Source organism: Notolepis coatsorum, assembly GCF_963971535.1.
Source record: "Notolepis coatsorum genome assembly, chromosome: 9".
Classification (NCBI taxonomy): Eukaryota; Metazoa; Chordata; class Actinopteri; order Aulopiformes; family Paralepididae; genus Notolepis; species Notolepis coatsorum.
This window is the reverse complement of record NC_140173.1, coordinates 66708289-66724073: the sequence shown is the minus strand read 5'-3', so window position 1 is coordinate 66724073 and position 15785 is coordinate 66708289. Positions and strand designations below refer to the sequence as shown.

At 45.5% G+C, this 15785-nt stretch overlaps 1 protein-coding gene across 1 annotated transcript in view; it reads right to left on the bottom strand.

The window, feature by feature from the left end:
* Positions 1–11196: 11196 nt before the first annotated feature.
* pygb (phosphorylase, glycogen; brain) overlaps positions 11197–15785 on the bottom strand; it is a 109008-nt gene continuing 104419 nt past the window's right edge. The window contains exon 20 of the mRNA XM_084322210.1: positions 11197–14081. Coding sequence (XP_084178336.1) covers positions 13899–14081 — 183 coding nt within the window. The 3' untranslated portion in view covers positions 11197–13898. The remainder of the gene's footprint in view (positions 14082–15785) is intronic.

Below are 15785 nucleotides of genomic sequence, written 5' to 3'. Positions count from 1 at the left end.
TCAGGCAGGGTCAGGAGCGCCACCTTCAGGCAGGGTCAGGAGCGCCACCTTCAGGCAGGGTCAGGAGGGCCACCTTCAGGCAGGGTCAGGAGCGCCGCCTTCAGGCAGGGTCAGGAGCGCCGCCTTCAGGCAGGGTCAGGAGCGCCGCCTTCAGGCAGGGTCAGGAGCGCCGCCTTCAGGCAGGGTCAGGAGCGCCGCCTTCAGGCAGGGTCAGGAGCGCCACCTTCAGGCAGGGTCAGGAGCGCCGCCTTGAGGCAGGGTCAGGAGCGCCGCCTTGAGGCAGGGTCAGGAGCGCCACCTTCAGGCAGGGTCAGGAGCGCCACCTTCAGGCAGGGTCAGGAGCGCCGCCTTCAGGCAGGGTCAGGAGCGCCGCCTTCAGGCAGGGTCAGGAGCGCCGCCTTCAGGCAGGGTCAGGAGCGCCACCTTCAGGCAGGGTCAGGAGCGCCGCCTTGAGGCAGGGTCAGGAGCGCCGCCTTGAGGCAGGGTCAGGAGCGCCACCTTCAGGCAGGGTCAGGAGCGCCACCTTCAGGCAGGGTCAGGAGCGCCACCTTCAGGCGGGGTCAGGAGCGCCACCTTCAGGCGGGGTCAGGAGCGCCACCTTTGAGTGTCTGCATGTTTTTATTTTCCGCCACTGGTCAAAGAGTTGACCTGTCTCAAACCCCGCCCCCTCTTCTCTTGATCCTCGAATCGCAGTTGTGATTGGAGGATCAAGAGAAGAAGGCAGGGTTTGATACGGGTTCCTTAAATAGTTAATGAGTGCAAACTGAGTGCTGGAGCACTGGAAGTGTGTCTGTGTGCTCTCTGGTCACCGGTCGACCGCATTCGTTTTGTTAAACGAACTCCCATTTGGAAAAATATTATCAGAAATGAGGTGTTTTTAACGAGTCACTCTTCTCCACCCCGCCCCCCCCCCCCCCCCCATCCCTCCCTCCTCTCTGAGTTATGCATATTATTGTATAAATATGGCACTAGAGCAACATTTTATGTATAAATGAACAAGACTTTGCACCAGTTCTTCTTTGTTGGTTCCTCTCTGTTTCTTGATTTGCCATTGTTATGACACTATTGAATGGATTATTATTTAGGCTACGGTTCGGCAAATATTTCTCGTGAGATCCTAACTGAACCTCACGCGCATGTGTAAAGGAGCAGTGACAAATATTGCAAAATCAATCAATCAATCAATATACAGATGCAGCCATGAATTGTCTGTCGACCAACGTTTTGGCACTGTATTAACGATGACCAGAAGGGGCGCTCGAATACAGCTGGTGACAACGGCCCGACGCACCGGCTGTTTGTGCATTCATTGGAGGAGCTCCACAAAGCTCGGGTTACATTCAGCTCGAATACAGCTGGTGACTTCATTCATAGGACGCTACAACGTCCTATGTCTACAGACTGTATGAATTAATGTTGCTGAATTAAAGAATGAATATTGTAAAACGTGTCAAATCAGCAGTCAAAGTGTATATTATATTAAAACGTGTCAAATCTAACTTCATTAGATGGCCCCAGACGCACGGCTCTGTCCATTAAATTTCATCAGAAGAAAGCGATCACAACGCTGTTAGTGTAATGCTTTTTAGTAACAATAAGTTTGTTTAAACATGCAATGTTGCTGAATAAAATAATTAAACAGTTAAAACCTGTCAAATCAGCAGTCGATGTGTATATTTTCAGCATTTTCACGTTTGTTTACCAACGATTTTGTTATACTATAAGATGAAGAAATTCTAACTGTTTTGTGTGTGAGACTGGCACAGCGGCATTATCCCTGCCTCCAAAACACTAAGGCTTGTCAAAAAGCTGGTTCGAATCCTGTTTTTTTATTTATATATAATTGTTTTATAAAATGAAATGGTGTTCTGCCAACGTGTTTTGGCTAAATACAGTATTGTACATGTACTGTATGTCGTTTTATTAATCTCTTCCTCCCATGCGGTCCATCTGCGGACGCAAATGACATCACAAATCACAAAGTATCGTTTTATTTTTCAAACGTATTCAAGTATAAACATAACCATGTCACAACAGCAGTTATAATGTATTTAGCAGTTAGTTTATTAGTTATTATTAATGAAACGTTTATAATGTAAGAAATCAAATAGGGATAGCTTGATACACAACTCCATTTGTTTGTCATTGTTTTAAGAACACAAGTTGACTTGGTAATACTCACATTTTGAGTAAAGAAATGGTGTTGCCAATAAGATATTCTGTTATTTATCCCCTTGGGGTAGTAGATGTGTCCAAAAATATATGAGCAATTTACTTAGATATGTATTTTAGGCGGATTTTCAGTAATACAGTACGTATATGTTGTGGAAGAGGTCGAATGAACTGAGGATGAAGGATGTACAGTAGTACGAGTTCAGAATTTTATTAAAACGCAAAATAAAAACACAAATTCACTCATGGGAACTACTGTATCTAAATCCCTGGCTGCCTGGAGATTCTAGTGTTAAACATTGTTGGCCCTCATTGAATCATACTGTACTTGCTCAGAATCAGCTACAGTTTACCAAAGAGTTATAAACAACCATCAAAATAAAAACACACTATTCTCCACTTGCACAATCTGAATGTAGCCATTTCCGGCTGACTTCCGGTTGCCAATAGCACTTCCTGTCCCATCCAAATACATTGGTTTTAGCTACTTTTCTCCCCTTATTTAAACAACTTTGTCGTCACAGAGAGGCAATGAAACGTTTGTATTATTATAGTATAGAATGTATTTAATAAGCAAACGTTTGTCAGCAGGGTTTTTGGGCTGTATTTCATGTAAAAACGTTTACTGTTAGTTTCCTTGCTCAGCCAGCATTAGCTAACCGAAGCTAGTGGTTAAACAGGCCGGATTAGCTTTGAGCTAACTATCTTTCCCGACCCATGTATTCATTCCATTCTAAACATAACGTTAGTTTACAAAACATGACCCGTCTATATAACGTTGAGGAACAAATTATATAGACGGGTAATGTTTTGAACAACTAACGTTACGTTTAGAATGGAATGCATCGGCAAAGATCCGTTAGCTCAAAGCTATTCCGGCCAGTTTATCAACTTCCTGTCATTTAGAAATATGATTTTATAGTGAAAATCATTACCAAAATGTCCGGAAAAACCTAACGGGAGCATTATAGACGGTCATACAAATGTACAAATGCTATAAGGTGGCAAGAAATGCACTATAAACAATACTTTATGCATCGGCAAAGATCCTTAGCTCAAAGCTATTAAGGCTAATGCTGGCTAACAAGAGGCTAGCGCAAGAAACGACGCCGCAAAGTATTGTTTATAGTGCATTTCTTGCCACCTTATAGCATTTGTACATTTGTATGACCGTCTATAATGCTCCCGTTAGGTTTTTCCGGACGTTTTGGTAATGATTTTCACTATAAAATCATATTTCTAAATGACAGGAAGTTGATAAACTGGCCGGAATAGCTTTGAGCTAACTATCTTTCCCGACCCATGTATTCATTCCATTCTAAACATAACGTTAGTTTACAAAACATGACCTGTCTATATAACGTTGAGGAACAAATTATATAGACGGGTAATGTTTTGAACAACTAACGTTACGTTTAGAATGGAATGAATACATGGGTCGGGAAAGATAGTTAGCTCAAAGCTATTCCGGCCAGTTTATCAACTTCCTGTCATTTAGAAATATGATTTTATAGTGAAAATCATTACCAAAACGTCCGGAAAAACCTAACAGGAGCATTATAGACGGTCATACAAATGTACAAATGCTATAAGGTGGCAAGAAATGCACTATAAACAATACTTTGCGGCGTCGTTTCTTGCGCTAGCCTCTTGTTAGCCAGCATTAGCCTTAATAGCTTTGAGCTAAGGATCTTTGCCGATGCATAAAGTATTGTTTATAGTGCATTTCTTGCCACCTTATAGCATTTGTACATTTGTATGACCGTCTATAATGCTCCCATTAGGTTTTTCCGGACGTTTTGGTAATGATTTTCATTTTTTTCATATTTCTAAATGACAGGAAGTTGATAAACTGGCCGGAATAGCTTTGAGCTAACGGATCTTTGCCGATGCATTCCATTCTAAACGTAACGTTAGTTGTTCAAAACATTACCCGTCTATATAATTTGTTCCTCAACGTTATATAGACGGGTCATGTTTTGTAAACTAACGTTATGTTTAGAATGGAATGAATACATGGGTCGGGAAAGATAGTTAGCTCAAAGCTAATCCGGCCTGTTTAACCACTAGCTTCGGTTAGCTAATGCTGGCTGAGCAAGGAAACTAACAGTAAACGTTTTTACATGAAATACAGCCCAAAAACCCTGCTGACAAACGTTTGCTTATTAAATACATTCTATACTATAATAATACAAACGTTTCATTGCCTCTCTGTGACGACAAAGTTGTTTAAATAAGGGGAGAAAAGTAGCTAAAACCAATGTATTTGGATGGGACAGGAAGTGCTATTGGCAACCGGAAGTCAGCCGGAAATGGCTACATTCAGATTGTGCAAGTGGAGAATTTGCTGCTTTGACCTCCATTATTTTCTATGACTAATGGCAAAACTTTTGCCAAACCACCTATGAGGTTGTTGCTCACTTACTTACTTACTTACGCCTATCGCTCCTTTTGGGGGAGCATAGGCCGGCGACAACAGTTCGCCAGGGTCCTCTGTCCTGTGCTTTGCTTTCCAGCTGTTTCCATGTCAGTCCGCTCTGTGTGATGTCTGTCTCCAAGTCCCTGCCCCAGGTGTTCTTGGGCCGGCCTCTCTTCCTTTTGCCTTGGGGGTTCCATCTAAGGGCCTGTCTGGTGGTGCTGGTGTTTGGTTTGCGTAGTGTGTGGCCGATCCATCCCCACTTTCTTCTCTTGATTTGTTCTTCCACTGGTTGTTCGCCCATTCTCTGCCAGAGATCATTGTTGCTGATGGTATCTGGCCAGTGGATGTTCAGGATCCGCCTCAGGCATCTGTTGATGAATGACTGCACTCTAGTCATTGTGATCTTGGTTGTCCTCCACGTCTCTGATCCGTATAAGAGTACTGGCTTGATGTTGGATTTGAATAGTCTGATCTTTGTCTGCTGACTGATAACCTTGGAGCTCCAGATGTTCTTTAGTTGGATGTATGAGGCCCTTGCCTTGCTGATTCTTGCTCTGACATCTGCCTCCGTGCCACCCTTCTTATCTATGATGCTACCTAGGTAGGTGAAGGATTCTACTTCCTCAAGTGCTGTTCCCTCCAGGTTTACTGGGTCTTTGTTGTTTGTGTTGATCTTGAGTATTTTGGTCTTTCCTTGGTGGATGTTGAGGCCTAGTTGTGTTGAGGTGTCTGCCAGTATGTTAGTCTTCTCCTGCATCTGTTGTCGACTGTGGGATAGTAGGGCAAGGTCGTCTGCGAAGTCTAGGTCGTCCAGTTGTGTTGTGAGTGTCCACTGGATCCCGTTTCTCCTCTGTGCTGTTGTGGTCTTCAATATCCAGTCGATGGCCAGGAGGAAGAGGAAAGGGGACAGGATACCACCTTGCCTTACTCCGGTCTTCACTTGGAAGCTTCGTGTGAGCTGTCCGCTGTGTATGACTCTGCAGGTCATACCTTCATAGGAGTTCCTCATGATGTTGACAAGCTTTTCTGGTATGCCGTAGTGTCGAAGCAGTTTCCAGAGGGTGTTTCTGTGGAGGCTGTCAAATGCCTTCTCATAGTCTACGAAGTTGATGTATAGTGGAGAGTTCCATTCCAATGATTGCTCGACTATGATTCGGAGGGTTGCAATCTGGTCCACACATGATCTATTGGGCCGGAAGCCTGCCTGCTGGTCTCTTAGCTGCGGATCCACCGCTTTCTTTATTCGTTCGAGGAGGATTCTGTTGAAGATTTTTCCTGGCACTGATAAAAGCATGATTCCTCTGTAGTTGTGGCATTGGCTGAGGTCTCCTTTCTTAGGTATTTTGACCAAGTAGCCTTCTTTCCAATCTGTTGGCCCTTCCTCTTTCTCCCAGATCTTCTCAAACAGAGGGTGTAGCATCTCTACCGAGGTGTCTATGTCTGCCTTCAGTGCCTCTGCAGGGATGTTGTCTGGTCCTGCTGCCTTACTATTCTTTAGTTGTGCAATGGCCTGTTGGATTTCCTGCTTGCTGGGCTTTCCACAGTTGATGACTATGTCAGTCTCCGCAGGTTGAATGTCCGGGGGGTTAGGTGGTGCCGGTCTATTCAGTAGTTCTTCAAAATACTCTGCCCATCCCTCTTGCTGTTGGTCCAGTCTTGTGATGGTCTTTCCTTCCTTGTTTTTGATTGGTCGTTCTGGTCTGCTGAACTTTCCGGACAGTTTCTTGGTGGTGTCATACAGTTCCTTCATGTTTCCTTTTGCTGCTGCCTCTTCTGCTTCTTTAGCCAGGTTGTCGATGTAGTTTCGCTTGTCCTTCTTGGCATTTCTTTTGACCTTTCTGTTTGCCTGAGTGTACTCTCTTTGCGCTTTTGCCTTGGTTGCCCTTGTTCTGCTGTTGTTAACTTCTGCCTTTTTCTGTCTCCTTTCTTCTATGTTGCGTAGTGTTTCTGCTGATATCCACTCTTTATGGTGTCTCTTCTTTATTCCTATCACTTCCTTACATGTTGTTGTGAGAGTTTCCCTTATCCTTTCCCATTGGTATTGCTGGTCTCCTTCGTCACTGCTTAGATCTAGCAAGGCTTGATATCTATTCTTCAGCTTCAGTGTGAACACTTCTCTTATCTGTGTGTCTTTTAAGAGGTGGACATTGAATATCTGTTTCTTTGATGTTGTTTCCATCCAGTGTTTCTTCAGTTTCAACTTGAGCGTAGCGCTTAGTAGGTGGTGGTCTGATGCTATGTCTGCTCCTCGCCTTACTCGTAGGTCTTGTAGTGATCTCCTGAACTTGCTGGTTATGCAGAAGTGGTCTATCTGGTTCTCGGTCACTCCATCCGGTGATACCCAGGTTGCCTTGTGGATTCTCTTATGTGGGAAGACGCTTCCTCCGACAACCAGGTTGTTCAGGGCACAGGTGTCCACAAATCTCTCTCCATTCTCATTCATTTCTCCTAGGCCATGCTTTCCCATCACTTTTTCGAAGCCTGTGTTGTCTCCGCCAATCTTTGCATTGAAGTCTCCCATGAGAATGCTGATGTCTTTTCCTTTTTGTTCCAGGATGCTCTGTAGTCTGTTGTAGAAATCATCCTTTTTTCCATCATCGCTGTCATTGGTTGGTGCATAGCATTGTATCACGTTCAACTTGATTTTCCTCTTCTTGGTTCTGAAGGTGGCTGTTATAATTCTTGATCCATGTGCCTCCCATCCAATCAGTGCTTTCTTTGCTGTTGTTGATAGCAAAAGGCCAACCCCCTCGGTGTGAGGGGCTTTGTCTTCTTCGTGCCCAGAGTAGAGTAGCAGCTCTCCTGTCTGTAGTCTTTGTTGTCCAGATTGCGTCCATCGTGACTCACTAATTCCTAAAAGGTCTAGTTTGTATCTCCTCATTTCTGCTGCTACTTGTATGGTTTTTCCGGTCTCATACAAGGTCCTGACGTTCCATGTTCCAATTCGTATGTCTCTGGTTGACAGAAGGGGTTTCGACTCTGTGACTTGACAGCTTTCATCACACAGCGTCATATTTCCTCTCATTGAGGATCCTTCTTCTTCCAGGGCTGAGGTCTGTTCTGTTGTCGGCGTTTTTGTAACGGTTTGTTTTCTACGGGATGGGGTTGTTGGCCCCACGCCCAACCCCCATCTCTGGGGGAGGGTTTTGGAGTTGGCTTGTTAGTCCTCTTCCCACGCCTATTGTCTTCCAGGTGATGGATTACAGCCTCATACCACGTGAGGCCAGACAGGCTGAGGGTTGTGTACAAGCTGTCTCGGCACGTCAAGCCCAACCAACTCCTGCTACTGTGTATTGAAAGCTGCACTAGGCGAGCTAACCCTACCAGCAATGCAAGACAGTTGTTACTCACTATGGTCAGTTTATTGTGCCAGTTTATTGTAACTCGGCTGTCACTACTCGAAACTCATCTTGAAAACGAAACGAAAACACCCTGTGTGTAACCGAAGTAATGGAATAAACGATGGAGCAATATCCTTGTCCAGCGTTGTGCCAGTCGTACTACGTTATGAATTTATTAACTCAAAAGCGCTCATCATGTGAGATTAGAACTTTGAAAGCAACATTCTGATGATGATTTATGTATTTAATTTTTTTAGCATTTTTACAGATTTTCTGGTCACGCAGGACCGATAGAGGAGAGGGAGAACGGGAGGAGATGTGGGGAAGACATGCGACAAATATCGCCGGGAGCGGGAGGTCTGTGTCTATATTAAAGGCAGCCCAAGAGTGCTTCCGCATTGGCGTTTTGCGCTCTGATTGGCCGAGCGCACGCATGAGCCGCGACACGCTCCTTAGCCAGGACTCGAAACTCCGTTTAAGCTCCAGAGAGCGAGGCTGAAAATCCACAGTTCTTGCCCCACTGATGGAGCCGAATCCCGGATCCGAGTTTTCTGATGAATACCCCCAAAATATGGAGGTCCCGAACGCAATTAAGTATTGATTACGCCGTAACAAATCATTAAAAAAATATACCGTTAACTGGAGTATGTTGTTTCTTTACATATATGTTGGATTAGAGAATTGGTTTGTCATGACAATCCAATAAAAAATCGCAATTTACCCGGTGGCTACAACAACAGACATCATTGTTTACAATGAATGGTGGGGCTAATCGACACGGACGCGTTAAACTAAGCGCCGAGCTCTCTCACCGGCCGTTACCCCACGGACGCGCGCTCGTCCTCGGCATCTCCATCGGTCAACCGCCGCCACCGGAGCACCGCGCGCCCCAGCCCCATCGTTCATTGTAAACAATGATGCATGTAGTTACTGTGTGCGATTTTTTTATTGGATTGTCATGACAAACCAATTCTCTAATCCAACATATATGTAAAGAAACAACATACTCAGGGCGGCTACGTGGCGTAGTGGGCAAGGCACTCTTCGAGCCCAGCGCTCCACATTTGCTTTCAGTTTAGCTGGTCGTCCACAGTAATACACATTGGCCGTATTACGGGGAGGGAAACTGAAGGGTGGGGATCGGGCATTGTGGACAGCGACTCCTACAGGTCGGTTGGTGCGCCTGCGCAGTAGAATCAGGAAGTGTCGGGGGCAGCGTGAGCCTCCCACGCGTTACTCCTCGCCACTGAGAGATCGAGCTGCGCGGGTGAAAAGATGAGACTGCTGTTACCTCAAATACCGGAGGGGACTTGTGCTATGTATGACTTAGTCCACATTGCAGCCGGCTTGTGGGAGGCAAGAAACAGGGGAGGGTTGAATTGGATGATACGAAATTGGGATGGGAGAAAAATATAGAAAAAATGGAAGAAAGTGGATAAAAAAAAAAGAAACAACATACTCCAGTTAACGGTATATTTTTTTAATGATTTGTTACGGTGTAATCAATACTTAATTGCGTTCGGGACCTCCATATTTTGGGGGTATTCATCAGAAAACTCTGATCCGGGATTCGGCTCCATCAGTGGGGCAAGAACTGTGGATTTTCAGCCTTGCTCTCTGGAGCTTAAATGGAGTTTCGATTCCTGGCTAAGGAGCGCGTTGCGGCTCATGCGCGCGCTCGGCCAATCAGAGCGCAAAACGCCAATGCGGAAGCACTCTTGGGCTGCCTTTAATATAGACGCGTCCGGGGGATCGAGCCGGTGACTTTCCGGTCACAAGCTCACTTCTCTAACCTTTTGGGACGCCTTCCAACCTATGTCACAAGTATAGAATTATGAGGAAACCTCAAAAATAAATGTGTTCATTAATTCATCAATTTCCAATGCAGTGTGTACACGGTGATTAAATTCTCATAATAGGTGGTCAATATTAAACGTCCTTCTGGTACAAATAAACCCTGTTAGACACTGTGTCCTAGTCTCCAGTCTGACCTGTTTGGGAAGCATGACGTGATGCACAGGTGGCTAGAGGTTGATGGACCAAGCCTGCATTCATATACAGTAGGTTAATTATGCATATGGTTGAGGCCATGATTTAAATGTCACATAATCATATTTAATTCCCCATGACTGACTCATGGGGCAGTCTAGTTTCAGATTAGTTTAAGGCCTCTGAAATTGAGAGCTAATATGAAAAGAAGTCGGAAGGTTCCCAGTTCGATTCCCGCTCCTGCCGGGCAGCGTGTTGAAGTGTCCTTGAGCAAGACACTTAACCCCTAATTGCTCCCGATGTGCAGGTTGGCACCTTGCATGGTCGCCTCCGCCGTCGGTGTGTGAATGTGAGTGAATGGGTAAAATGTGAGGAACAAAATTGTAAAGCGCTTTGGATAAAAGCGCTACCGGTATATAAATGCAGCCATTTACCATTTATTTACTGAACTTTACATTATGTTGATTATTTTTACCGCATCAGCTTCTATCTGGAAAGCAAAGTGTCTGAACATTTAACACTATAAATCAAATGGGGCGGACACGTCTTCTTTAAACAAGTCGAGAAGAAACATAACTAAGTCAAGAACAAAACAAGAACGCCATAAGGTCCAACAAATTTAAAATAAATGCAAATAAATGAATGAATGCAAGCACTCCCAGACATACCCCACGCGAAGGTAAGGAAAAACTCACTAAAACTTACCTAAAAATAGGGGAAAATGCACCACAGGCAGTGTGGAGGAGAGAAACCTTAGAAGGGCCATTCAAGGGGGGATCTCTCTTCTTAGATGTCGGTGATAGTAGTGTTGCTGACGGACAGTTGGTAAGCATGCACTCATGTGCGTAGTGAAACACAGATGAGTGCATGCAATAGCAACTGAACATTTTGAAAAATTAAAGATAGAGCTGATAGCGATAGCAACTGAACATTTTGAAAGATTAAAGATAGAGCTGATAGCGAATCTATTTGAGGCACAGGGGCGGCACAAAGAGAGTCGCGTCCTCCCCGTCTTAATCACGGGACGCTCAACACTCCGGTCATCGCTCCGAGACAGCCGGAGACAGGGAGATAGGGGGCGGCGCAGAGAGGGTCGCAACCTCCCCGACATCATCGCGGGAGGTTGACCCGCGATGACAACACTTCCTTCTACATGTAATTAAAGGATTTCTTTTTCTTTTTTTTAACACAAGCGGTAAAACTTAGATGAACAAAGAAAAATACACAGAGAAGGTAGAAAGTTTTAAAACTTAAATAAAAATTTATTGACAGGTTTTTGTGATGTACACAGGACACATTTTCATTATACGTGTAAACATTTATTTTCAACAATAGACATTTGCTGAGTCAGCTGTACAGTATACCTAATCTATAATGACGAGGAACACTGTAGCTCTGTCTGAGATAGATGCACAATATGCTAACAGTCACGTTGAGCTAATGATACACAATAATCAAATCATGCACCAATTATGAAGTCAGGCGAGTCCTTTTTGCGATATCAGCTGCCCTTAGGTTGCAAAGTGCATGAGTGTGATGCTATGGCATTGATTTCACAAAAGAGCGGCATTTTTAAGTGCCACTAAATCCAATGCCTTTTGGGGGAAACCTATGTATTTTAAAATGAATTCGCAGTCAGTTTATATATTTCATATTCATTTACAAAGAAATAGCCAGGTCAAATTTGTCAGTTTTCCAAAAGAGAGGCAACGTTGAAAGTGTCCATTTCATGGTCCAAACGGTTTAACCATAAACGACCAGGCACTTAAATACAGCAGGTGACAAACAACAACATTGTGTTTCACTCAATGAAATGAGAAAACATTATAAAACATTGTCCATATCATATCGAAGCTTTATATAGGCAGCAAAATAAACAATAACGCTTACATTTAGGTATTTCATGATAAAAGGAGTTTATACATCTGTAACTGTACTTTGGTTAATAGTTCAGAAGCATAATCACAACAGCCTTTATGGATCAAACAGTGCCGGTACTTAACGTCTACTACTGGCCAGAAGGCTTTGATGGGGAGGAGCGAGAAGGAGCGGGGAGGAGTCATGAGGAGCGAGGAGGAGTGAAGGAGTGGGGAGGACGAGAAGATGTGGGGAGGATGAGAAGGAGTGGGGAGGACAAGAAGGAGTGGGGAGGACGAGAAGATGTGGGGAGGATGAGAAGGAGTGGGGAGGACAAGAAGGAGTGGGGAGGAGCAAGGAGCGAGGAGTGAGAACGAGTGGGGAGGAGCGAGAAGAAGTGGGGAGGAGTGAGAAGAAGTGGGGAGGACAAGGAGTGGGGAGGAGCAAGGAGCGAGGAGTGGGGAGGACGAGAAGGAGTGAGAACGAGTGGCGAGGAGCGAGAAGAAGTGGGGAGGGGCGAGAAGGAGTGAGGAGGAGCGAGAGAGTGGGGAGGAGTGAGAAGAAGTGGGGAGGAGCGAGAAGGAGTGGGGAGGAGCGAGAAGGAGCGGGGAGGAGTGAGGAGGAGCGAGAAGAAGTGGGGAGGAGCGAGAAGGAGTGAGGAGGAGCGAGAAGAAGTGGGGAGGAGCGAGAAGGAGTGGGAAGGAGTGAGGAGGAGCGAGAAGAAGTGGGGAGGAGCGAGAAGAAGTGGGGAGGAGCGGGACGAAGTGTAGCGAAGCAGAGGCCGGTTTGGAAACCAGCTTCCTTTCAGCTGGTGTGTCTGAGTCCAGATGGGAGGAGAGGCGTGGCCCCGTCGTTATGATTCTAAGGGCGCTTTCACATATAGTTTTGGTGGACTCGGTGCGGACTCTGTGCTGTTCGGGGGGTGAAGTTGCAACATTGTTGCATTCTTCATTTGGTTCGTCTGCGTTCACATTGCAATTTGTCAAGCGTACTAAACTTTCTGAACAATGTCACACGGTCGAAAAGGGCGCTCGTCTATTGGACACAATAGAGTGGAAATGTGTGTGTGACTGCGACGAGCCCTAACGTGTGTCGAGCCCTGTCTGACTCCAGATCAGTGGAGGCATCACAATTTTCAGTCGGTGGTAGGGTGACCAGGTGTCCCGCTTTTGGTTTTACTGTCCCACCATTTGACCGAATGTCCCGCGTCCCGCATATTGAGCGGATGTCCCTCTTTTCGAAGCAAAAAAAAACATGGGTCTAAAAGCCCCTCCCTACTGTAAACGTAGCAACCCGCCTCTTGTCCACACACATTGCTCGTGACGCTACCTCATATCGCAGATCTGATTGGTTAGGTAGTAATTTAGCGCTCTGCTCGTGAGAGTCGTGACTCACTTCATACAGTATGTTTGGTCCGATGAAGCGAACCGAGAACTACGCTTTCAGGCGGACCAGAGTTTGCGTGTTTGGTCCGCACCAGAGTTCGACTGAGCATTCACACCACCCCAAAAAAAGCCGACTATCTGAGAAAACGAACTCTGGTCCGATAGTCCGGACCAAACAGCTCTGGTGTGAAAGCACCCTAATACTATTTCCTCCGTTCAGTGACGAGACACGAGTCTTGCATTGTTCACAACTTGGTCTGGCTGTGTGTTGAGCTTCACCTCAGAACGTTTCTCCAGTGCATTTTAAAGCCAAAAGCTGGAAGGCAGGGAAGATACATAGGTTTTTTCCCCCCTACATTCAACCTTTCAGATTGTTATTATCAGGCTGCGTTTTCATTTCTGATTTGGGCCACTTTCATATGTGGTCCTAAAATCAGATACAGGTCTGATTCTTTGCAATGAGACCTCAGTCTGAACAGTCATGCGACTTTCGTGCGACTTTTACGTCACTCTAGATTTAACATGTCACATATTTTACTTCCATCTTCTTTATTGTTTATTAGGTCAGCATGTGTCAGTGGAATGTGACCAGTTCACACTGGAATCTGATATTGGCCACATTTAAAGAACAATGTGAACAGCCAAACTAAAATAATCTGATCTGAGATCAGAGTTGAGCACCAAGGCATGCAGTGTGAGCGCTAAGTGGAGCCTGAGACGCCTCAGATGAGGAACTTAGTTTGCTGCTGAGGACCGGTCACGTGACTCTGCAGGCGGCTCGTTGGGGGGCGGGATCTTTACGTCGGAGGGCTCCACCCCCCAGATCTCGCGGGCGTACTGGGAGATGGTCCGGTCACTGGAGAACTTGCCGGCGCCGGCGATGTTGTGGATCACCATCTTGGTCCACTCTTTAGGGTTCTGGAGAGGAAACGCCTGCTTAATTCACGTCTTCACTCCAAACTACGCTTCACTTCTCAAGCCCCGCCCTGTTTTTGTGATCCTCCAATCCAAACTGTCCCTTTCTACAGAAATCTCTACAGCAGGTATCTACAGCAGACATCTCTACAGCAGCCATCTACAGCAGACATCTCTACAGCAGGTATCTACAGCAGACATCTCTACAGCAGACATCTACAGCAGACATCTCTACAGCAGACATCTACAGCAGACATCTCTACAGCAGGTATCTCTACAGCAGGTATCTCTACAGCAGGTATCTACAGCAGACATCTCTACAGCAGACATCTACAGCAGACATCTCTACAGCAGACATCTACAGCAGACATCTCTACAGCAGGTATCTCTACAGCAGGTATATACAGCAGGTATCTCTACAGCAGGTATATACAGCAGGTATCTCTACAGCAGGTATCTACACCAGACATCTCTACAGCAGACATCTCTACAGCAGGTATATCTACAGCAGGTATCTACAGCAGACATCTCTACAGTAGACATCTACAGCAGACATCTCTACAGCAGACAGCAGGTATCTCTACAGCAGACATCTCTACAGCAGACATCTCTACAGCAGACATCTCTACAGCAGGTATCTACAGCAGACATCTCTACAGCAGACATCTACAGCAGACATCTCTACAGCAGACATCTCTACAGCAGGTATCTCTACAGCAGGTATATACAGCAGGTATCTCTACAGCAGGTAATATACAGCAGGTATCTCTACAGCAGGTATCTACACCAGACATCTCTACAGCAGACATCTCTACAGCAGGTATATCTACAGCAGGTATCTACAGCAGACATCTCTACAGTAGACATCTACAGCAGACATCTCTACAGCAGACAGCAGGTATCTCTACAGCAGACATCTCTACAGCAGACATCTCTACAGCAGACATCTCTACAGCAGGTATCTCAACAGAAGGTATCTACAGCAGACATCTCTACAGCAGGTATCTACAGCAGACATCTCTACAGCAGGTATCTACAGCAGACATCTCTACAGCAGGTATCTACAGCAGACATCTCTACAGCAGGTATCTACAGCAGACATCTCTACAGCAGGTATCTACAGCAGACATCTCTACAGCAGGTATCTACAGCAGACATCTCTACAGCAGGTATCTCTACAGCAGACATCTCTACAGCAGGTATCTCTACAGCAGACATCTACAGCTGGTATCTCTACAGCAGACATCTACAGCTGGTATCTCTACAGCAGACATCTCTACAGCAGGTATCTATAGCAGACATCCTAGAATCCATCTGATTCTACAGCGGATATCTACAGCAGGTATCTCTACAGCAGACATCTCTACAGCAGGTATCTCTACGCCAGACATCTCTACAGCAGGTATCTCTACACACTTCTTAAACTATATCAAGACCCGCCCTCTTTTCACAACTGTCCCTTTGTCCAAGGAAAGCAACAGTTGTGATTGGGAGTATCAAGAGAAGAGGGTGTGGTTTGAGATAGGTCAATTGTGGTCCATTATACAACGGCATGCAAATTTCTCGATTCTGATTGGCTGAAACAGCTATTTACACGTCTTTATTGGCAACAATCCACGGTCCTGGGCTCAGGACCCGCCCACAACCGAATCACATATCACTCCACCGGCTCACTCCGGGAGAATGTTGATAGCGCCAGAATGTTGA